We start from the raw sequence: 22658 nt of genomic DNA, 5'->3' as shown, positions 1-22658 counted from the left end.
TCAGTTCAATGAGCTCTTTGGAGAATGCAAATCTTTCTAAAATGCAGGCATACTGCATGGCTCGGTGATTGATCTGCTGACAGTAAAAGAAAATATTGCAGCATGTATCCTGCAAAAAAATCAGTAAAAGGTAGATATAAAAAAGATAGAAAGGCCAAAAGTTCTAATATTTAAAGATTTCAATAGTAATTGGCTAATGTGCATTGCCACATGCAACTTCTGTGTCTTTTGCCTCACCCTGAGAACAGAGAACAGAAATAAATATGACGATTAGAAAGAAAAAGCAAAGACCAAGGTGACCAAATTTAAAGCGAATCATGTCTTATGAGGACAATGAGCAACATAACTTGAAAAGAGGGAAACAGTATGTGGGAAATGGTGTGTGTTTGGTTTTAGGTCTTTTAATATTTACCCTCTTGTTTCGTTGTGGTAACAACTGAACTGTACATGATTTCCCCATCACTTTCAGGAAGTAACATCTGGGGGAAAACAAAAGGAGTGGAAACAGAACACTTTACAGTTGTGTCATTCTTTAAGAAAAAAAAAAGTTAAAGTCTGCTTATACTCAAATACAAATGTATAGTTGTAGTATGTTAGGGTTACCTCGGGTGATTTTCTTCTAATGTTTCCCACATTGGCGTATATTACTTCCTGGTCCATCTGTGTAGGATAAACAAAATGTAATTTAGTGAAAGATTGAAAGGTGTCAGCCTGGTTACTCCAGACTCTTTCCATACAGAGCCTTAAAGGAGAGTTTATAATATGGAGATTATCCCAGAGAGTTGAATCTGGACGCTGTGTCCAGATGAACACAAATCAGTATAACTTACCATTGCTGTGGCTGATGAGTCTGCTTTTCTCTGCTCTACAAAAAAACAAAGCACCTGTTACAGACTCCATGTTAACAATGCAGAATAAATCCTAATGCAGTTTCAAGATTTTGAAGTAAATATTGTTTGGATTTCACTCAAAGTTTAACAAGACTTACTGTGTCTCAGTATCAACCAGATGGACAACACCACAATTACAATAAAGATCAACACACTCAGACGGATGATGAGGGTCTTGAGGTCAAATGAAGCTCTGCAACATGCAGTTTGAGAACACATAATTTATTTTAGCATAACAATTATATTCAGCTGTAAAAGATTTTTAGACAAAAGAACAGTTCTGTCGCTAAATCTACTGCACATATAAAACATATCTGACCTTTGTTGTTTATTTTTTAATGTGGTAATTGTTCTATCTCCAGTAAAAGTATGGGCAGTAGCTATAATTCAACAAAACAACCGTCAGTACTAGAGTACTGTAACAATGATTGTCCTAATATCTCTGAGAGTACTAACATTTATAAATGGATGGAATTGATACATGTGTCAAGTTCATAATTACTTGCAGTACTTACTAGTGATTGGCTTCTCTGTAATATTTAAATAAACTGGTATCTGAATGTCCCCTTTAGTACACCAATACCAGCCACTGTCCTCTGACTGTAGTCCACTCATGGTCACTGTGAAAACATTTGGTTCGCTCATATAAGTGGTCACTGTTGTTCCATCTATGGATCCAGATGATCCTGTCACACAGTTCCTGCCCAGCCTGCACCACTTCATTTCTCCAGAGTAACTGTGGTGACATCTAATAGTTATGTTCTCTCCAATGTATCCTGTAATCCTCTGATGATCCACGTAGAGAGTGGGGGTCCCTTCAAGGACAAACATTAAAATAAATAAAGTAATGAGTGGATAGAAGGACAAAAAAATACAGATTTGAAAAACCATTGGCAATTTAGACTTCATGTCTATTTCTCTTAACTTTTAATAACAACCACTTTAAAATGTTAACAAAGATGGAACCTCACCACTGGTAACTGACAGTTGAAAATGCTCTCCATAATCCCGTCCATTATTAATCTCCACCACACACCAGTAATCAGTGTTTTTATTTGTCAGATTGTTTATAGTTACGGTAAAAAAAAATTGGTTTTTATCATCAGAGATTGAATATTTTCCTGAAGGGTCTGCTGTGTTTGTTTTTACTACATCGCTGCAGGATTTCCATTTAGGTCCTTTACACAAGTACTTCACATGGTTTTTGTATTTGGACTCATAGAGACATGGGATGGAGATAGATTTCCCAGTTTTCACTGATACTTCACTGACTGTAGTTATGCTGTGAACTCCTGCAAAGAAACAAATGCACATTTTAATAGAATAGTTCTGTTGATTATCTACATGTTTTCAGAATTAAATGTTTTTCTGTTAAAATAAAATCTCTATTGCTAGCCTATTACAAATATTTATGCATTTGGAAATTGAAAATCAACAGAGATGCTAAGCAGTTTTTTAAAAGCCCCTGCCACATACCTGTTAGTCCAGTGATGATATAAATAATCCTGAGATAGAGAGCCATATTGATAAGTGAGCAGACAAAACCGTATAAACTTCCTATTTTTCAACCCTAAGTATGTCACTGCCACTGCAGTTGCAATCACTCTTCCTCCTATGTAAAACACTTCACAAAAGTGAGCTGACAAAGGACCAGCCCCTCCCCTATCTTCACTGTGTGCTTATGTACGTTGTAGGAAAACTTTAGTTTGGAAGAAGTGGCGAAAAGGTGGAGCTTGAAAACTGAGAGAAAACAACAAAAAGTAAGCTAACAATAGTGTGTCAAATTTACCGACTTGTTAGCTGTGGGGCTGTTACCGCATGGTGAACAGTAGTACCAGTAACACCTCGTAACCAGGTCTCATAATGTGGTGGATTTTTGTATGACATGTATACCTATATAACTATATATCTGCACTGAACATATACTGTAATTTGTATGTAGAGTCTTAGGCACGAGATGTTTTGCCTTCACACGCACACACACAATAAACGTTTTTCATGCAGCACATTCAAAAACATGTCTCTTAGAAAATAGTAACATGGTAACAGAGATACTCGAACACACTATATATTAACCCACACTGGAGTGTTTATCACTATATAAAGCATTTAACCCATATCTTTGATGTAGTTAGGTGAAGTATTATACACATGTATATCATAAGATTATCACAAGAAACTATGCTATTTGCTGTACTAATGTGTGACCTTTGACTATTGTTGTGGAAAATTTAACAATAACCTGCAACCTAGCTTTCTGCTATTTAATTCTCAGGTAAAATGAGTGAGCTCGATTTGAATTGGGTTTAATAAACACATTGCAACGTGGAGAGAACATCCCAGTGAAACACCAGGACCATCTCTGAATTGTGGCCACCGCCCTTACATCTTATATACGCAGACACAGACACTCTTAAACAAAGAACATTTCACAGCAGATCAATTATTAGCAGATTCTTAACTGTTCAGTCTAAGAAAAGCTCCGACCAACCATCACCTCATCTGCAATAGGATGTCCAGAGCCCTCAAGAGGAAAATGAGTCTGCTGTGAAGGTGCAATAAAACTTGGGCCCCACTTATGATCACATTCCACATGCAAACAAACTGGTGACAGGAGTGCTCTTACTATTGTTATGATTCAGTGTTATGGATATTTTTTGGACTGTGTTTTTTGTCTGCCACACCAGAGGGTGGCATAGTTTGTGTCCTGTGTTAATGATGCTATGTGAGTTCCAGGTGGAAGCTGACCATTGGTGGAGGCTATAAATGAGGACTATAAATGAGGACTATAAATGAGGAGGCTGGCTATAAATGAGGACCCTTCTCAACCAGCACGCCTCCTGCCTACTTCCTGTTCCCAACAAACTGTGCATGTGGCTGCGTGTGAATTTGTATTCTGGAAGCTTTTGCCATGTTGCAAATAGTTTGTTGTAAATAGTTGTCAATATTCTTTTTTTTACTCGGTAGCTGTAGGGGTGAGAAGCCATTTTTCTTTGGGAACCTTTTCTCCTGTTTTTGGTTAGAGAGGCAGGTAAGTGACCTGTAATTTTCTTTTGGGGTTTTCTGTGAAGGTAAGCCAGCTGCATTTCATTTCTAGAGTTTTTTGTTTGTTGTTTTGGCCATGCTCACCCTGACGCCCGCTACCTTTTGGGCCTTAATAAACTGACTGGCTGTTGTGAAATCCGTGGCAGTTGTCTTTTTGGTTCGTCTTCCTTGAGAGCAGGGAGCGTGGGGGCAGTTCTCCTTATTTTCATTTTCCTTATGTTGCACGCCGGTTTTCCCTGGGCTGGGGTGTAACACTATACTAAAGTGATATGGTTGAAATATGTGATTAATACATGAGAAAAGAAATCTGCCACCACACTTTGTTGTGACCTACTGTCAGAAGACAAAGCAAAGGATTAAACTAAGGGTGCCCCTCTGGGAAGTGGCCCTGGCCCGTACTTGACCCTGCACCTACTGTTTTTGGGCGCATGGAAAACTTACTCAGCAGCAGGAGGTGGGACTACTGGCACCTTTAAAAGAGGACCTGGGAAAACCCTCTGAGCTTTTTTACTGCTATCTGTCCGGTGGGGTTGGTCCCAATCTGCATGCGCTTAAACCTGTACACCCTGGGGTTTTGCTTTGCTTGCTTTCTGCTATTTAATTCTCAGGTAAAATGTTTGTATGTATTTTTCCTGCTGTTCATATGATGCAGTGTATTAAACTGTTTCAAGAATATTACTCTTTTTCCACAGAATCCTTTTGAATGCATTGATTTTAATTGGATCTAAAAACAAAAAACAAAAAAAAAATGGTGGACCTCCAAATCGCTGGTGAAGATAAGGTTATCATGATGGCTTCAAAATTTGCGACCACAACAGTCACATGAAGCTGCTGCTGGAGCACCAGCTGTAGAGAAGTGAGAAAGAGATGAAGGAAGATGAAATCAAAGAGTAAGAGTATAGATGGAGAAACATAAATAGGATATGAGAGATTCAAGGATTTGGGTTAAATGAATGGCTTCTTTGAGCATGAGCCACTCTGTCCTATGCACGGAGGGTTTTTGTCCAAGATGTAGCACCCTGAGACTGTAGGCTAAGTGGAAGGAAGGAGGCTGAGGATTAGTGTGTGTCAGAATCGTGTCCAGGATTAAACAAAGATGCAGTACCAATTTAGTGAGCTCTTTAGAATGACTCATTACACACATATTTATGTTTTAAAAAATGTACGTAAAGGCAGACTGCATGCTTAATCGTTCCAAATAGTATATCATTCCACTCTCATTCAACAAAGACAAAATGTTTGATATACACTGAGAGTTCTCACACAACCTGATGATAGAGGTCAGGATTAGCCATTATTGTTGATGCTTGCAATGCTTCTTTATTACAAAAAAAAAACAAAAAAACAAGATTAATGTCAACAATCTTGATAAAAGAGCAAACAGATCAACACTTCTTTGACTCACTTTGCAAATATGCAGGAATATAGTCTCTTAAACAACAGTTAAAAACAAATAATCATATAACAAGCTGATGAGAGCAGATAACACATTGCAGCACTTGTCTGACAAAGACTCCAGTAATACAGGTACACAAAATGCAAAAGGTTATAACATTTAAATATTTCAGTGGAGAGTAGCTAATGTGCTGTATGTAACTTCTGTGCCTTTTCCTTCACCCTGTTGGAGAACAGAAACAAAATTGACAGTTAAGCAACTATAAGAGCTTCGACTCTTCTGGGACGGTCTTTCAACAAGGTTTAAGAGTGTGTTTATAGCAGACAGAAAACTAACTGAATAGCAGGAAACAATCTCCATAAATCTAAACACACAACACACACAACACACACACACACTCCTCGTGCATATGGTACGACAACGTTTCCACATGCCCCTGGTACACTGCGCAGAAACACTTTGCCACACACACACACACACACACACACACACACAAAAGGAACAGGTTATATAAAGCAAAACAGGAAGTGACAAGACATGGAAACACAAGAAGGTCTTGGATGAACTGGAAGAAATTAATAATCAACTGTGTACAAAAGATAAGATAAACTAGTCTTACAACATAATGAACTAAATTAAGCAAAAACTCTAAAAAAGGCAAACAAGACACAAAAAACATGATCCATGAGAAACACAAATTATAGTTAAACCCAAGAAAACTCAGAACCCTGGTCAGAAACATTGAAACCCATGCCTTCGAGTTCCTGGCACAAAGTTTTTGTGATGGTGATGTCAGAGTAGTCTTGGAGTTTTAAGTCAACAGAACACTGATAACACCCTATACGCCTCAGTTCTCCGCAATCTTGCTCTGTAACTTTACATGTACTGGCAATACATTGCTGAGATGCTGTGGTTCCAAAATGTTTCCAGGTTGCAATAACATAACTTAGAGTTGATTGTGGAAGAGCTAGGCGAGAAGAAATTTCACAAACTGACTTGTTGCAACAGTCCCATCCTATTACAATACCATTACTGGACCAGTTCAGTGAGCTCTTTGGAGAATGCAAATCTGTAGGCATACTGCATGGCTAGGTGACTGATCTGCTGACAGTAAAAGAAAATCTGCAAATCCTGCAAAAACTCCAGTAAAAGGTAGATATAAAGAGACAGAAAGGCCAAAAGTTCTAATATTTAAATATTTCAGTAGTGATTGGCTAATGTGCTGCACATAACATATGTGTCTTTTGCCTCACCCTGAGAACAGAGAACAGAAACAAATATGACGATTAGAAAAAAAAAGCAAAGACCAAGGTGACCAAATTTAAAGCGAATCATGTCTTATGAGGATAATGAGCTAAATTATTTGAAAAGAGGGAAACAGTATGTGAGAAATCGTGTGTTTGGTTTTAGGTCTTTTAATATTTACCCTCTTGTTTCTTTATGGTAACAACGGAACTGTACATGACTTCTCCATCACTTTCAGGAAGTGACATCTGGGGGAAAACAAAAGGAGTGGAAACAGAACACTTTACAGTCGTGTCATTCTTTAAGAAAAAGTTAAAGTCTGCTTATACTCAAATACAAATGTATAGTTGTAGTATGTTAGGGTTACCTCGGGTGATTTTCTTCTAATGTTTCCCACATTGGCGTATATTACTTCCTGGTCCACCTGTGTAGGATAAACAAAATGTAATTTAGTGAAAGATTGAAAGGTGTCAGCCTGGTTACTCCAAACTCTTTCCATACAGAGCCTTAAAGGAGAGTTGAATCTGTTCTTCTGGACATAGAACAGATTAACCTTTTGGGTTGGCTTTTTGGATTTCGTTCTATGGATGATTGAGCATGCATGAAGACAATACTGGAAGATTAATTTGATCAATTAGACATTTTACTTTCCAATGTCAGTATATTCACTGAAAATCCTAGACTTGATTTCTTGATAGGACAGCAGTTGGTTACCTTGCCTAAGTGTTTTTTCTTGGGTCTAACTTCAGCGTATGCTACCTCCACTCCGGCCTGCATTGGAAAACAGAAAATAATTAGAACATCTGCAAAACTGTACTTATAAAAGTTTTCCCTATCAATTAATTTAGCTATTCTTGTAGAATCATGTACCAAGCTCACAGAGAAATAAATCAATATAACTTACCATTGCTGTGGCTGATGAGTCTGCTTTTCTCTGCTCTAGAAAAAAACAAAGCACCTGTTACAGACTCTGTGTTAACAATGCAAAATAGCCAATGATAATGCATAAATTCAAGTAAATATTGTTTGGATTTCAATCAAAGTTTAACAAGACTTACTGTTTCTCAGTATCAACCAGATGAACAACACCACAATTACAATAAAGATCAACACACTCAGAGGGATGATGAGGATCTTGAGGTCAAATGAAACTCTGCAACATGCAGTTTGAGAATACACAATTAAGTTTAGCATAAAAGATTTTTAGTCAAAAGAACAGTTTTGTTGCTAAATCTACTGCAAATACAAAAGATATCTGACCTTTGTTGTCCATTTTTAAATGTGGTAATTGTTCTATCTCCAGTAAAAGTATGGGCAGTAGCTATAATTCAACAAAACAACAGTCAGTACTAGAGTACTAGAACAATGATTGTCCTAATATCTCTGAGAGTACTAACATTTATAAATGGATGGAGTTCATACACGTAACAATGATTGTGCTAATATCTCTTGTGCACATGTCAAGTTCATAATTACTTGCAGTACTTACTAGTGATTGGTTTCTCAGTAACATTTAAATATACTGGTATCTGAATGTCTCCTTTAGCACACCAATACCAGCCACTGTCCTGTGACTGTAGTCCACTCATGGTCACTGTGAAAACATTTGGTTCGCTCATATAAGTGGTCACTGTTGTTCCATCTATGGATCCAGATGATCCTGTCACACAGTTCCTGCCCAGCCTGCACCACTTCATTTTTCCAGAGTAACTTTGGTGACATCTAATAGTTATGTTCTCTCCAATGTATCCTGTAATCCTCTGATGATCCACATAGAGACTGGGGGTCCCTTCAAGGACAAACATTAAAATAAATAAAGTAATGAGTGGATAGAAGGACAAAAAAATACAGATTTGAAAAACCATTGGCAATTTAGACTTCATGTCTATTTCTCTTAACTTTTAATAACAACCACTTTAAAATGTTAACAAAGATGGAACCTCACCACTGGTAACTGACAGTTGAAAATGCTCTCCATAATCCCGTCCATTATTAATCTCCACCACACACCAGTAATCAGTGTTTTTATTTGTCAGATTGTTTATAGTTACGGTAAAAAAAAATTGGTTTTTATCATCAGAGATTGAATATTTTCCTGAAGGGTCTGCTGTGTTTGTTTTTACTACATCGCTGCAGGATTTCCATTTAGGTCCTTTACACAAGTACTTCACATGGTTTTTGTATTTGGACTCATAGAGACATGGGATGGAGATAGATTTCCCAGTTTTCACTGATACTTCACTGACTGTAGTTATGCTGTGAACTCCTACAAAGAAACAAATGCACATTTTAATAGAATAGTTCTGTTGATTATCTACATGTTTTCAGAATCAAATGTTTTGCTAATAAAATAAAATCTCTTTTGGTAAGTTATTACAAATTACAAATTAATACTATTGGAAATTGAAAATCAACAGAGATGCTAAGCAATTTTTTAAAAGCCCCTGCCACATACCTGTTAGTCCAGTGATGATATAAATAATCCTGAGATAGAGAGCCATATTGATAAGTGAGCAGACAAAATCGTATGAACTGCTGCACTTGAAAACTCCAAGTGCAACACTTCCTATTTTTCAACCCTGCCACTGCAGTTGCAATCACTCTTCCTCCTATGTAAAACACTTCACAAAAGTGAGCTGACAAAGGACCAGCCCCTCCCCTATCTTCACTGTGCGCTTATGCACGTTGTAGGAAAACTTTAGTTTGGAAGAAGTGGCGAAAAGGTGGAGCTTGAAAACGGAGAAAAAACAACAAAAAGTAAGCTAATAATAGTGTGTCAAATTTACCAACTTGTTAGCTGTGGGGCTGTAGTACCAGTAACATCTCGTAACCAGGCCTCACAGTCACAGGAGGCTACTGCTGGAGCACCAGCTGTAGATAAGTGAGGAAGAGACGAAGGAAGTAAAATTAAAGAGTAAGAGTATAGATGGAGGAACATAAATAGAAAATGCGAGATTCAAGGATTTGGGTTAAATAATTGGCTACTTTAACCATGAGCCACTGCTAACAGCTAAAGTGTAGCTTTAAATTTTGATGTTCTGCAATACAACAAAGAAATAAATAACAGCAACTGTACCAAACTGATTAAAACCTGTCAAACAAAATGAAATGCATAGATATATGTATAATATGTAGATATATGGCACACCGGCCATATTGACTTTTTGTCCCAGTCCAGCCCTGAGGGGACTGCACTACCAGAAGGCAACGCTGCAGACATTGAGGATAACTAAGGCTACGTTCACACTGCAGATGAAAGTGCATCATATCTGACTTTTTTGACCCTTTGTGACACATATCCGATCATGGTATGACAGTGTGAACGGCACAAATCCGATATTTTCAAATCCAACCTGGGTCACTTTCGTATGTGGTACTGAATCCAATACATATCTGATGTTTTAGACAGTGACTGCTGTTTGAATGGTCAAGTCGCATTAAATCTGTCTTTTACGTCACTGACACAAGACAGACGCCAATTATCAGCACCGGAGAAGCGGTGGAGAAGCGTCAGAGAAGACATCATGAACGCTTCCTAGCCATCCCGTATAGATGTTAGTGAAACTGTTGGGAAGACAACGTTGGAGAAACGTGAAGATTTTATTTGTACTGTATAATCTGCTGATTCTGACAGAAATCTGCCACTATCCTTTGAAGCACCGCACCTCTCTAAAACAGCAATAAGGATAATTATTAGGCCATATGTAAATAACAAAATAACTTTATAACTTAAAGCAAAATTGGAAAATGTAAAGTCCGAAAAACGTCTTTATATTAAGAGCCATCAGTCAAGCAATACTGTTTGCTCTGGGTCTAAACAGAGCGCGTTGTGTGTGACGTCTTCTTTTGCGCATGTGGGCCTCTTTGAGGGATCACACTAGAGCGTTTTTGCTGTCAAATTTTATTTGTAGTGTGAACAAGCAGACAAAAAAATTGGATTTGATCAAAAAAATCGGAATTGAGCATTAAGGCCTGCAGTGTGAACGTAGCCTATGAGTACGGTGGAATCTCATAGGCAAATGGGAACCATGAAGAAGTTACTAGGAAAGCCGCAACCACCAAATACCTCCAGAGTGTAAGTCAAGTCCTGAGGACTCAGCTGAATGGGAAGAACAAGATCCTGGGCTATTAATACCTACACCATGCTAGTCATCAAATACCCTGCTGGTTTAATAAGCTGGGCAAAGGAGAAGTTAGATTCCACTGACTCTGTCCTATGCATGGAGGGTTTTAGTCCCAAATATAGCACCCTGAGACTGTAGGCTAAGTGGAAGGAAGGAGGCTGAGGATTAGTGTGTGTCAGAGCCGTGTCCCGGATGAAACAACAAATATCCATGATTGCATCAAGAAGATGGCCACAACTGTTCTAACTTGCAGCTGATTCTGAAATGTCTAGGAAATTTAACAAAGTGACTTGTTGCAGTGGTGGCGTCCTATTACAATACCACTGCAGTACCGATTTAGTGAGCTCTTTAGAATGACTCATTACACACATATTTATGTTTAAAAAATGTACGTAAAGGCAGACTGCATGCTTAATCGTTCCAAATAGTATATCATTCCACTCTCATTCAACAAAGACAAAAATGTTTGGTGTACACTGAGAGTTCTCACACACCCTAATGATAGAAGTCAGGATTAGCCATTATTGTTGATGCTTGCAATGCTTCTTTATTACAATAAAAAACAAGAATAATGTCACTGATCTTGATAAAAGAGCAAACACATCAACGCTTCTTTGACTCACTTTGCAAATATGCAGGAATATAGTTTGTTAAACAACAGTTAAACATGACAAAAAAGTTACCAAGTTATAATATTTAAATATTTCAGTGGAGAGTAGCTAATGTGCTGTATGTAACGTCTGTGCCTTTTTCTTCACCCTGTTGGAGAACAGAAACAAAGATGACAGTTAGAGGGGGAAAAAAGCAGAATGTGACCAAATTCCAAGTGACACACAAAATACCAGGACAACAACGATGTTAAATTAAGGAAACACAGGAAGTGGGAAACAGGATGCGGCTGCTATCATGTTTAATATTTACCATTTTGATATTTTGATTCTTTATGGTCACAACCGAACTGTATGTGATTTCCCCATCACCTTCTGTAAATGACCTCTGGGAATGAACAAAAATAGAAAGACAACACTTTACAGTTCCAACATGCTTTAAAAAAATGTCTACTTATATTCTTAAATATAAATGTTTAGCTGTGGTATGTTAGGGCTACCTCAGCTGTTTTTCTTCCCACATTTCTTACACTGGCGTATGTCACTTCCTCATCAATCTGTGTAGAATGAGCAAAATGTAATTTACAGAAAGACTAAACACTGTCAGCCTGGTGTCACACCGAACTCTTTGCATATAGACCTGTCACACAGGATCTCTTACCTTTGCTGTGGGAGTTGATTCTGCTTTTCTCAGCTCTAGTAAAAGATAACTGCTGTTACTGACCGTGTAACAATGCACAATAATCAAAACTTTAATTGCATTTTAAATGTTTCAATGGTTTCAGTAACACTTACTTTGTCTTATTATAAACCAGAAAAGAAAAGCTACAATTACAACCACGACCAGCAGGCTCAGAGGAATGATGAGGATCTTTAGGTCAAACGGAACTCTGCAAAATGTATAATTTAGTTTAGCTTAACAAGGAACAATGACATGCATAAAGGATTCTTTGACAGTTTCCCTTACAAGAACAGTTCATTAAATACTGCACATAAAACTGAAAAACAAACCTTTCTTGTGTGTCTTCAAATGTGTGAATTGTTCCATTTCCGGTAACTTGAGCAACAGTAGGGGCAGTAGCTATAATTAAATATACATAAATAATTACTAGAGCATTATAACAATCATTATCCTAATATCTCTGAGAGTACTAACATTTATAAATGGATGGAACTGATATATATGTGGAGTTTATGATAGCTTGCAGTACTCACTGGTGATTGGTTTCTCAGTAACAGTTAAATGTACTGGTATCTGAATGTCCTCTTTAGCACACCAATACCAGCCACTGTCCTCTGACTTTAGTCCACTCATGGTCACTGCAAAAACTTTTGGGTCGCTCATATGAGTGGTCACTGTTGTTCCATCTATGGATCCAGATGATTCTGTCACACAGTTCCTGCCCAGCCTGCACCACTTCATTTCTCCAGAGTAACTGTGGTTACATCTAATAGTTATGTTCTCTCCAATGTATCCTGTAATCCTCTGATGATCCACATGGAGACTGGGCATCCCTTAAAGTTCACAAAAAATACAATACATACAAAAATTAATTGAAATTCAGACTTAAGATATCTTTTCTTATTGACGTTTAACAACAAATGAGAGCACATTCAGTCTTTTTAGTACAAATAAAAACATATTTGTTGTTTTTTTTGTTAGAAATTGTGACAAGAAATCCTGAAAACAATGTAAAATATGTACAACGATGTGCACTTACCACTGGTAACTGACAGTTTAAAATATTTTCGATAATCTGCTCCATTATTAATCTCCACCACACACCAGTAGTCAGTGTTTTCATAGGCCAGCTGGTTTATAGTCACAGTGAAAATTTGCTGGTTTTTGTCATCAGAGATTGAATATTTTCCTGAAGGGTCTGCTGTGTCTGTTTTTACTGCATAGCTGCATGAGTTCCAATAATATCCTTTACACAAGTACTTCACATGGTTTTTGTATTGGGACTCATAGAGACATGGGATGGAGATAGATTTCCCAGTTTTCACTGAGACTTTACCGACTGTAGTTATGCTGTGAACTCCTGCAGAGAACAAATAAAGTATTATATTACTTTGTTTGCTTACAAGGTTTTTTCTTTTTGGCTTATATTTTGTACATGAACAGAACAAATAAAGCACTTTAGTGGAATAATTCCATTGATCGGCTAGACGCTTTTAAAATTTTTCATTTTTCCTTATTAGATAATGTCTTCAAAAAACTCAATAAAATAAAAACAATTACAAGGCTATTACAAATATATTTTTGTTATTGGAAATTTTATAATCAGCATAAAAATTAATAAACAAGCTAAAGGACTTTAAAAGCCTCCCCCTCATACCTGTTAGTCCAGTCAAGATATAAATAATCCTGGCATAGAGAGCCATATCGATCAATGAACAGAAAAAACAGTGTGAGCTCCACTTCCTTTTTTTCATCCTTATATGCAGCTGTCACTGAGGTTTCTGTTATTCTTCCTCTTATGTAAATCAGTAATTTTACATAAGTTGGCTCACAAAATAAAGAGTGTATGAAGTAAATAGTAATACACCCAACATCTGTCAAGCTGGTGGCTTTTCAAAACCCATCATTCTTAGCAACATATAGAAAATTGAAAAAGAAAATAGAACAGAGAAAACTAAAATATAAAAATGTAGTCAAAACAGGAAAGTGAAAGGGTTTCATTGTGCAAATTAAATACTGTTCTACATTGTACAAGATCATCTTCTCTGGTTGGGTGTCAGTTCTTTGGTAACGTGAGTGACATTTCTGTGGTTTCTGACAACTTTTGCTGTTCCTTCCTCTGACTCAGTGTCTGGTAAAGCCACAATGTGCTTCTCACTGTCAAAATTTAAACCAAACAGTGCAGATGTGATTAAAGTGCACATTCTGAACTTTAATTCATAATCATTAACATACATTTTAGTTCCACCATATATCAATTACAACACTTGCCACCTCATTTTAGGGCACAACAGTGCTTGGGACAAAGTAATGGTAGGTACATGAATGCAGTCATGTTTAATACTTTGTTGCATATCCCTTGCATGCAGTGCCAGCTGTCATAGATGCTCACCGCCTTTTTGATGTCTATCTATCAGGTGACTAACCTTTTGGGGTTTGAGAAAGTTTTGTGTTGCCTTAGCAGTAAGTTATCTTGTTGCAGGATGAAGATTTATTCAATGAGTTTGCAGGCATTTACTGGAACATGAGCAGATGTTTCCATCTTCCTCAGAATTCATTCTGCAACTTCCATCAGCCATCAGCAGTTACATCATCAATGAAGATAAGTTAGTTAATACCTGTAGCAGCCATACATGCCAAAGCCATAAAATACTAAACTATAATGTTACGGGCCCCAGGAATGGTGTCACAATAACAAAGATCCCTGCTTGCTTAAGCGATTAAATGCCACTGTAAGTTTACAGTGAATTTACAGCAATATTCAACTGTATTTAAAGCAAACCACACTCTTATCTGGTTGAAATTAAAGTGGACCACTGTACCTGTTCTGAATACTGAAATTGATCAAAAATAAACAAACATCTTTTACAGCACACTGAACATGAAACTTACTTCTCTATACCGTGTGCAACTTCCATCTATTTCACAACTCATTAATAGTCACATATTAAACAGCTTCATACTTTTGCAAAAACCTCAATTATACTTAAGTGGTGCAATTTTTATGATAATTCGCTAACTTATGAAAACAGAAAGGTTATCTTAGTATCTTACTTGTATTGGTCCGCAGTGCAGTCTTACCGGTTGAAGTAACTTCATGAACAATTATGTGCAATGGCATCTGTAAGTCTCCAATAGCACACCAATACCAGCCGCTGCTCTCTGATCTCAGATCGCTCATGGTTACAGTGAAAAGATTAGGGACACTCGCATTTATTTTCACAGCTGTTCCACCTATTGATCCATCTTGATTGGTTACATCACTTTTACAATTCAGAATCATGGCCGAGCAGTAAAATATTAAACACAATATTAAAAGCTGTTGATTAACCACCAGTGACTCATCTTTTTAAGTTAATTATTTACTAGCTCAAGGCTTCTCTTACTTACCCAGCAATCTAGTGAGCAATAGGTGATAAATATATAGAAGAACCACGTTGGCACAGCTGCTGTGAGTAAGTGACCCCTTTCACTATCACAGGGAAAATTTCAACCTGGATTGCTTCCTCATTTTATTTATATTTTTGACAATGTTTCTGTTTTTAGGGCTTTTACAGTTACCAACAATTCACCCAAAACTATCAAAAGTATTTCATAATGTGCTTAATTTACTTAAAAAAAACTAATAATATTTTATTTATAACAATGCAATGAGACAAATGAATAGATAATGATTTTAATGACGATTACCATTTGAGAGCTATTGGATCAAACCTGTTTTGATAGTTACAATAACCCACAACTACATCTATTGGAATTTATCTAAATATATTTATTTCTGCAATGTTTTAGTAGATAATGTGTTGTTTCACTATATATGTTTATTTTTATGTCAGTCATTAGAAGAATAGGTGGACTTATATTCACCCATGGTCCCTTACTGAGTTCTGTAGTTCTATTTACTGGAGCACTCTGTAGACTGCCATGCAATAACTGTCTTCAGCAATCAGATCTTAACAATCTTGGGTACATCTGCCCTCATAAAGAGACTGAAGTAACTCTAACAAGTTCTTCAGCATTATTGAAGCCAAACACCTTCTTTGCTTGCCACTTTTGCATGAACTGTACTCTTCATTCAGGAGTAGTGAAGGCAGAGGGGTTTAAATAACTGGGGTCAACCATCAAAATGAACAGACAGCACACTAGTGGGTGAAGATGAGTGTCAGGAGTGTTTTGTGACTGAGGCCTAGCAGTAAGAGTGAAAGAAAAGGTTTACAAACCAATAGTCAGACTGTAAATTATGGTGTGGAGACAGTGGTGCCGACAAAAAAGAAACTAGATGGATCTGGAGGACGCTGAGCTGAAGATTCTACGATTTTCATTTGAATATCTTGATGTATCATCCAGGTAAGAAAACCTAAAAAGTTGATTCTGTTCGTGTGGAAGTAGCATTTCAATTGGGAGAAACGTTTTTTCACTTATCCAATTGACTTCTTCAGTCCCAGGTGACCGCTGGTTTCCCCAACCTTATAAACAGTACATTTGTATAATGACTGACGAAACGATGTGAGGTCAGTTTCATGCTGTTTTTAATATGCTACTTCAGCTGAAACTGGAGTAGTCATTCGGATGAGTGACGAAAACGTTTCTCCCACAGAACACAATTTACTTTTTGGGATTTTCATTTGGAGTAATCAGGAGATGAAGGCAGATGATCCGATGTGATGGTCACTAAAGGGAGAAGGCGAAAAAGGAAGACTGCAGCTTTTAAAATATTTCAAAATTACACTATTAATATATTGCATTTTCCATATTTTGCAAGTGTTTTATCCTTAATTACCAAATGCCCTTCCGTCCTTACTTAATATATTATGGATGCCCTTGTATACAGCCCCACAGTGTTTCTTGTAACTTATACATTGTGTATATAGTGTTTTTATATTGTTTTGAATCTCGTCACTTTCTTGTACCTTTGTGGTCTTGCTAGCTAATTTCGATGCAGGCAACTGTAGAATGACATGTTCGAAGTTCTGGTTTTCTTCAGTGATGACGACATTACCAAGGGACTTCTTCGTCGACTGTTGATGACGTATTTATGTAACCCTCGAAATGCAAAGCGATCGGTGTGTATTTTGGCGGTCCGTTCAAGTCCACCGAACTTTCAGTTCTGATGACAGCTGTGAATTAACAGCCCCGCCAAGAAGCGGACACATATCTTAGCACCACCGACAGATTTTCATCGTTAATAATGGAGTACGGGAAGGAGAGGGTGGTGGCGTTGGTAGACATGGACTGCTTTTACGTGCAGGTGGAGCAGAGGCTGAATCCAGCTCTGAGGAATACTCCCTGTGTGGTGGCCCAGTACAAGACGTGGAAAGGAGGCAGGTGAGTTTCTGACACAGAGATACTGTTTTTGTGATCGACGCAATTGAAACACCTAGCCGTGACACAAAACCTGGGTCTGTGGGTGACATTAGATTCCTAAAGCTAATGTTACGAAAGCTTTTTTCCCCCCCTTTTTTCTGGTGTTCCTTACGTACATCCTGTTCGTACTCGTGTTTGCAGAACTGCCTCAACTCTTTGTTGCATAGAGTTAAAAGGTTGATGAAAAAGCCAAAACTTGCTCTAGTGGACTGATATCTGGTGACTGTGGAGGTCATTCGAGTGCAGTGAACTCACTGGCATGTTCAAGGAACCAGTTTGAGATGATTTGAGGTTTGTGACGTGGTGTGTTATCCTGCTGGAAGCACCCATCAGAACATGGTTATACTGTAGTCATAAAGGGATGGACATGGTAGGCCGTGCTGTTTAAACGATGCTCAATTTGTACTAAGGGGCACAAACTCTGCTAAAAAAAATATCCACCACAACATTACACCACCACCACCAACCACAACCTGAATCTGAACACATCAGACCAGGCAACACACCTAGTCATTTCTTTTCTAATTTTGGTGAGCCCATGTGAACTGTAGCTTTAGTTTCCTGTTTTTTAGCTGACAGAAGTGGCACCTGCTGTGGTCTTCCGTGGCCGTAGCCCATCTGCTTCAAGGTTCATCGTTTTTTGTGTTTAAAAATGTTGTTTTTTTTGCATAACTTAGTTGAGTGGTTATTTGAATTTGAGTTACTGTTGCCTTCCTATCAGCGTGAAGCAGTCTAGCCATTCACAAGGCACTTTCACCCAGAAAACTGCAGCTTTATTTTCTCTTTTTTCAGACCATTCTCTGTAAACCATAGAGTTGGTGTTAGGGGAGAAAATGCCAGTAGATCAGCAGGTTTTGAAACAATGAAATACTCGGTAAAACAAAATGTTGACTAGATTACAGAGAATTTAAACATTCCCCTCTCTCTTTGTAACCCACTGGTGAATTCGTTCCCACGACTGCGTGTGTTCAGTTGCATTGACCATTTGAATTGATGTCTCTGTGTTGGCAATTCACCCGCCCTCATGTCCCACAAATAACCGCTTAGACATCCTTCTAAAATGTTTTCACACTTTATGATTGTTTTGTGATCTTTGACTAAATGTTATTGTTTCTTAGTATTATAGCTGTGAGCTATGAGGCCAGGGCCCATGGTGTCACCAGGAACATGTGGGTGGATGATGCAAAAAAACTGTGCCCAGACCTCCAGGTGGCACGAGTGCGTGAGTCTCATGGCAAGGCTGACTTGACAAAGTAAGTGCTGCTGCTGATGTACATCCCCAGAGACTTCCTCTTTTTAATTGGATCAACATTAAATCTTTGGATCAACACTCGATCAACATTAAGTCTTTAATTAAATTTACGAATATTTTTTAAATTGCCTTAAATCCTTATGGCCAAAGCTGTACTGCAAATAACTTCTTTCTGTCCCCTTTGTAGTTACAGAGAGGCGAGTGTGGAGGTGATTGAGGTCATGTCTCGCTTTGCTGTGATTGAGAGAGCTAGCATTGATGAGGCCTACATGGATTTGACTGCCGCTGTCCAGCAGCGACTGAAAAATATGACTGACAAACAAATCGAACCTTCGCTCCTGAGGACCACCTACATCCAGGGGTACCCGCAAAGTTCACCTGCAGCTGAAGAATCTGCAGAGGACACTGTGTCGGATAAAGGTAGGCTTTCTGCAGTTGACACAGAAAGCTGTCGAAGAATAACAGCTAAAAAACTGTGGCAGGCTGTATCCTCCTAACAACATCATGTTTGTGCTCAGAGGAACAGCGATCCAGAGGTCTCCAGCAGTGGCTGGAATCTTTAACGTTCCCGTCAGTGGGTGAGCAGAACTCTGCAGAACTGCAGCTAACTGTTGGAGCACTGATTGTTGAGGAAATGAGAGCAGCTGTGGAGAAACACACAGGTTTCCGCTGTTCTGCAGGAATATCACACAATAAGGTAGGATAAACTCCTATTTAATAGTCTAAGACCGGTAACTGTGTTTGCAGAGATAATCATTTACCGCTCACTTTTCCAAGGTATTGGCTAAACTAGCCTGTGGTCTGAACAAGCCCAACAGACAAACTGTTCTTCCTCTGGACTCTGTGACAGAACTTTTCAGCAGTCTCCCCATTGGCAAGATGTAAGTTTAGTTACGTCATTGCTTACATTGACAGAGGGGCAGCAAAAACTTCAAATTAAACCCTGTCCTCTTGTATTATTTATTTCCCTGCAGCCGTAACCTGGGGGGTAAGCTGGGAACTTCAATCACAGAAACTCTGGGAATAGAGAACATGGGCGATCTCACTCGCTTCTCTAAGGCTCAGTTGGAGCAGCACTTTGGAGAAAAAACAGGGTGAGAGAGCCAGAAATGCCTTTAAACACTATCATTTTGATAATGGCGACATAACTTGCTTAAGAAAGTAATCACATGGTGTTATTAAAATAATAACAAGTAGTTTTGACCTTTTAAACTTCCTTAAACATTTCTGAACTTCTGTACTTGAACTTCTGCTTCAGAAAAGAAACTTTGTAATTTTGGAAACCCTTCTGTACTACAGGGACGTTAAACTTTATCCTGCTTCTTTGTTTAATGTAGTCAGTGGCTGTACGACTTGTGCCGGGGGATTGATTTTGAAGCTGTGAAACCAAGACAGCTTCCAAAGTCCATTGGCTGCAGTAAAAACTTTCCTGGGAAGACATCGCTGGCTACTAAAGAGCAGGTAGAGCCAATGTTTCTGTGCTCTTTCAGTGTGTTCCACAAGCATTTTTAAAGTATTTGTATTTGTGCAGGTACAGTACTGGCTTCATCAACTGGCTCTTGAGTTAGAGGAGAGGCTGACCAAGGACAGAGAAGTGGTAAGACACAATACTTGGTTGTGTAATTTAGTTCTTTTCCTCATTAAACCATCTTTTCTTCAGTTGGGTTTCACATTAGTGTCAAATCCCGTAAATGCAACTATTTTCAGCTCAGTTCCTTTAATTTCTTATAGAATGGTCGTGTGGCTAAAATGCTGACAGTTGGTGTACGTCAGCTTGGCGACAAGAGGATGAGCAGCTTCTCTAGATGTTGTGCTTTAGTGCGCTACGAGGCGACCAAAATATCCAGCGACACCTTTGCCATTATCAAGAGTCTGAACACAGCAGGAAACCATCAGGCTGCATGGTAATTAGAACAGGATACTGCAGAGGTTTTAAAGTAATTTGCCAAAGGGATGTTCTGTGATTTTTATTTATTTATTTATTTTAATTTTTTAATTTAAACTGTCTTCCATCATGTCCCCAGGACTCCACCCCTCAGCATGTTATACCTCTCAGCTAGTAAATTCAGCGATGTTTCATCAGCGGGGGGGATTGCTGGCTTTCTTTCCAGTGATAGCACTTCAACGCAGCCACCCCGTGAACCAAAAAATGTCTCCCCGTGTAAACAAACCGGCTCCATCCAGTCCTTTTTTCAAAAGGCAGTTGAGAAACACAAACAGAAGGTTAGAAAGGAGGAGGAGGATGATGATGATGAAGAGGATTCTGGTACACACTGCAATGAAGGTCTCCCAGCTTCCTCGCTTCACAGTACTTCTGTTTCTGTAAGTCAGTTGAAGTCAGACACCGTCTGTCCTGCTTCCTCTTTTACACCTGTTTCTCAGTCCAAAATTGGTTCATCCAGCCCCCACCCAGGCATTTCCTCTTTCTTTCACAAGAGGACCATTGAAAAAAGCCTCCAGGTTTCAGGGTCAGCACTGAACAAGCCTGAAAACGGACAAATGCCAGTTCCCGTCGATGAGGAAGACACCAAAGACATTGTTGCTGTGGCATCAGGCTTGGAGTCAAAACTTAGCTCAGAGAATGCATCTCATGAGTCGGCAAGTGAGGAGTTAAGGAATGAACTGGACATTAATGTGGAGTCAAATCACCCTCCTCCCACTGTGGCCAGTGAAGATCTGATGAGCTGTGAACGCTGTGGTCAGGAGGTGTTAGCGTGGGAAATGCCAGAACACAATGACTATCATTTTGCTCTGGACCTCCAGCAGTCCTTCTCTTCAGGCACATCAACCAACACTTCCTCTTCTTCTTCCAGTACCGCTATGAATCCTCTCAGAGCAGCAGGAGCAGGCACAGCCCACTCCTCTCGGGGCAAGACCAAAACAAGAGGCCAGTCGGGACCAGCACCGAAAAGACCCCGCTCCCAAAGTGCAAGCACGGGCACTCTGGATTCATTCTTCAAGAAAAACTGAAGATCTTCTGCAGAACCGCAGTTTTAAATTAAACTCAAACGTAGTTCTGATTATGCACATTTTTAAAAATGTTTGTTTACAAAGCCATATCCTAAAACAGGACATTAAGACTTTGTTTCTGCTTTCAATGTTGAAGTTGGGTGATGATAACAATGTGTATAAAAAAATCAAAAAATCATATTTATTTAATTTACTTTTTAATGATAAATAAAAAGACAATATTATTAAGAGACTTTTTTTTTAAAGCAGAGTGTATTAAAGATTCTTTTTACTCATCCTAGTAACATGCAGTATGCTGTAGTATTTTGACTTGCCAGCAGATGGCAGTAGTTAGTTGAATGTAGAGCAGAAATCCTCACTGATCGACAGTATGGAGTGTTCTAGTAAGAAAGAGAGAGGGGCACATGATTGTGATTTGTAAGACAAGAAGGTAGTATTTGAAATACTCTTGGTGTCAATAAGTTTTCCAAACACAACTAAGTACATTTACATAGAAGACTCTTAGCTAATCACATAGGAAACCACACACCCTTGTGAGCAAGCCTTTCAGGTTTCTATAAGAACAAATGTGACAAAAGTAGCCCTGAACTTGTCATCCTTTATCACAATGATATTGCTAACTTCACAAATGTAAATTTACATTGCCGTAGCCGAGCTCACAGCCTACATCCTGGACTGGTACAAGATAAGCTGATAACTCATAAAATAATGTAGCAGAGGGCAGATTGTAATGTTATAAAAGATCAATCAGGTCAATAATGTAGCAGCTCCTCTGGCTCAAAATCCATAACAATTCACAGGTTATTGCCTGTGAAATGACACATCTGACCCAGAGCAGAATTTGGTTAAAGATCTATTAGGTGATTATTGTGTCTGAGTTATTGTAAAATCTGAACAATACCCTCAGAGGAAGGATTATTGTTCAGTTTGGACAGATGCCTGACTGTGACATAAGCTCATTGGCCCTTCAGCTGGATGGTATAATAAGTATCAGCTGGATTAATTGAATTAAAGCAAAGGGTGTGTGTAATTTTGGTGTCACTGTAAAAAACAAAACAACCCCCCCCCCCCAATAAACAAAA

General features: G+C 38.5%; 4 protein-coding genes across 5 annotated transcripts; 1 reads left to right on the top strand and 3 right to left on the bottom strand.

Moving 5' to 3' along the window:
- Window positions 1–401: 401 nt before the first annotated feature.
- On the bottom strand, window positions 402–2422 carry LOC148099910 (polymeric immunoglobulin receptor-like). The gene is made up of 8 exons (XM_087849702.1): window positions 2367–2422; window positions 1862–2182; window positions 1397–1705; window positions 1210–1270; window positions 989–1083; window positions 831–865; window positions 604–711; window positions 402–479 (listed from the first exon to the last, which is right to left on the bottom strand). Exons 1-8 carry the CDS (start codon window positions 2410–2412, stop codon window positions 402–404), a joined length of 1053 nt encoding a protein of 350 aa, XP_087705828.1. The 5' UTR covers window positions 2413–2422.
- A 2997-nt stretch (window positions 2423–5419) lies between these two features.
- LOC102783365 (polymeric immunoglobulin receptor-like) lies at window positions 5420–9110 on the bottom strand. Of its 2 annotated transcripts, XM_087849701.1 has the most exons (10): window positions 9032–9110; window positions 8522–8842; window positions 8066–8365; window positions 7837–7897; window positions 7635–7729; window positions 7481–7515; window positions 7291–7347; window positions 6944–7000; window positions 6758–6824; window positions 5420–5553 (listed from the first exon to the last, which is right to left on the bottom strand). In XM_087849701.1, exons 1-10 carry the CDS (start codon window positions 9075–9077, stop codon window positions 5549–5551), a joined length of 1044 nt encoding a protein of 347 aa, XP_087705827.1. In that variant the 5' UTR covers window positions 9078–9110; the 3' UTR covers window positions 5420–5548. The 2 variants fall into 2 exon arrangements, with proteins under 2 accessions (XP_087705827.1, XP_035760690.2); XM_035904797.2 differs by lacking the exon at window positions 5420–5553 and having other exon boundaries at window positions 6747–6824.
- Window positions 9111–11365: 2255 nt separating this feature from the next.
- Window positions 11366–13814, bottom strand: LOC148099909 (uncharacterized). The gene is made up of 9 exons (XM_087849700.1): window positions 13648–13814; window positions 13030–13350; window positions 12524–12823; window positions 12320–12389; window positions 12104–12198; window positions 11970–12004; window positions 11809–11865; window positions 11622–11696; window positions 11366–11459 (listed from the first exon to the last, which is right to left on the bottom strand). The coding sequence occupies exons 1-9, from the start codon at window positions 13742–13744 to the stop codon at window positions 11406–11408; spliced, it is 1104 nt and encodes a 367-aa protein (XP_087705826.1). The 5' UTR covers window positions 13745–13814; the 3' UTR covers window positions 11366–11405.
- A 3200-nt stretch (window positions 13815–17014) lies between these two features.
- On the top strand, window positions 17015–21773 carry polh (polymerase (DNA directed), eta). The gene is made up of 10 exons (XM_006783774.3): window positions 17015–17315; window positions 18473–18607; window positions 18794–19026; window positions 19125–19303; window positions 19384–19487; window positions 19581–19700; window positions 19944–20067; window positions 20138–20203; window positions 20338–20510; window positions 20631–21773. The coding sequence occupies exons 1-10, from the start codon at window positions 17179–17181 to the stop codon at window positions 21574–21576; spliced, it is 2217 nt and encodes a 738-aa protein (XP_006783837.1). The 5' UTR covers window positions 17015–17178; the 3' UTR covers window positions 21577–21773.
- The last annotated feature ends 885 nt before the right edge of the window (window positions 21774–22658 follow it).

Source organism: Neolamprologus brichardi, chromosome 13 (assembly GCF_056152115.1).
Source record: "Neolamprologus brichardi isolate AB-2024 chromosome 13, ASM5615211v1, whole genome shotgun sequence".
NCBI classification, from domain to species: domain Eukaryota; kingdom Metazoa; phylum Chordata; class Actinopteri; order Cichliformes; family Cichlidae; genus Neolamprologus; species Neolamprologus brichardi.
Note: the sequence above shows the minus strand (reverse complement) of the source record. Positions and strands in the feature narration are given on the sequence as shown.

Bases quoted from the DNA above. Each gene is read 5' to 3' on its own strand.
- LOC148099910 (XM_087849702.1), bottom strand. From the start codon at position 2,412: ATGGCTCTCTATCTCAGGATTATTTATATCATCACTGGACTAACAG. The intron at 2,183-2,366 runs GTATGTGGCAGG...GTTTCTTTGCAG, and splicing joins TATCATCACTGGACTAACAG to GAGTTCACAGCATAACTACA. The intron at 866-988 runs GTAAGTCTTGTT...GTTTTTTTGTAG, and splicing joins CTGGTTGATACTGAGACACA to AGCAGAGAAAAGCAGACTCA.
- LOC102783365 (XM_035904797.2), bottom strand. From the start codon at position 9,077: ATGGCTCTCTATCTCAGGATTATTTATATCATCACTGGACTAACAG. The intron at 7,516-7,634 runs GTAAGTCTTGTT...GTTTTTTTCTAG, and splicing joins CTGGTTGATACTGAGAAACA to AGCAGAGAAAAGCAGACTCA. The intron at 7,001-7,290 runs GTAACCAACTGC...TATCCTACACAG, and splicing joins AGAAAAAACACTTAGGCAAG to GTGGACCAGGAAGTAATATA.
- LOC148099909 (XM_087849700.1), bottom strand. From the start codon at position 13,744: ATGAAAAAAAGGAAGTGGAGCTCACACTGTTTTTTCTGTTCATTGATC. The intron at 12,005-12,103 runs GTAAGTGTTACT...ATCTTTTACTAG, and splicing joins CTGGTTTATAATAAGACAAA to AGCTGAGAAAAGCAGAATCA. The intron at 11,460-11,621 runs GTAAATATTAAA...GTTCTCCAACAG, and splicing joins AGAATCAAAATATCAAAATG to GGTGAAGAAAAAGGCACAGA.
- polh (XM_006783774.3), top strand. From the start codon at position 17,179: ATGGAGTACGGGAAGGAGAGGGTGGTGGCGTTGGTAGACATGGACTGC. The intron at 18,608-18,793 runs GTAAGTGCTGCT...TCCCCTTTGTAG, and splicing joins GGCAAGGCTGACTTGACAAA to TTACAGAGAGGCGAGTGTGG. The intron at 20,204-20,337 runs GTAAGACACAAT...AATTTCTTATAG, and splicing joins TGACCAAGGACAGAGAAGTG to AATGGTCGTGTGGCTAAAAT.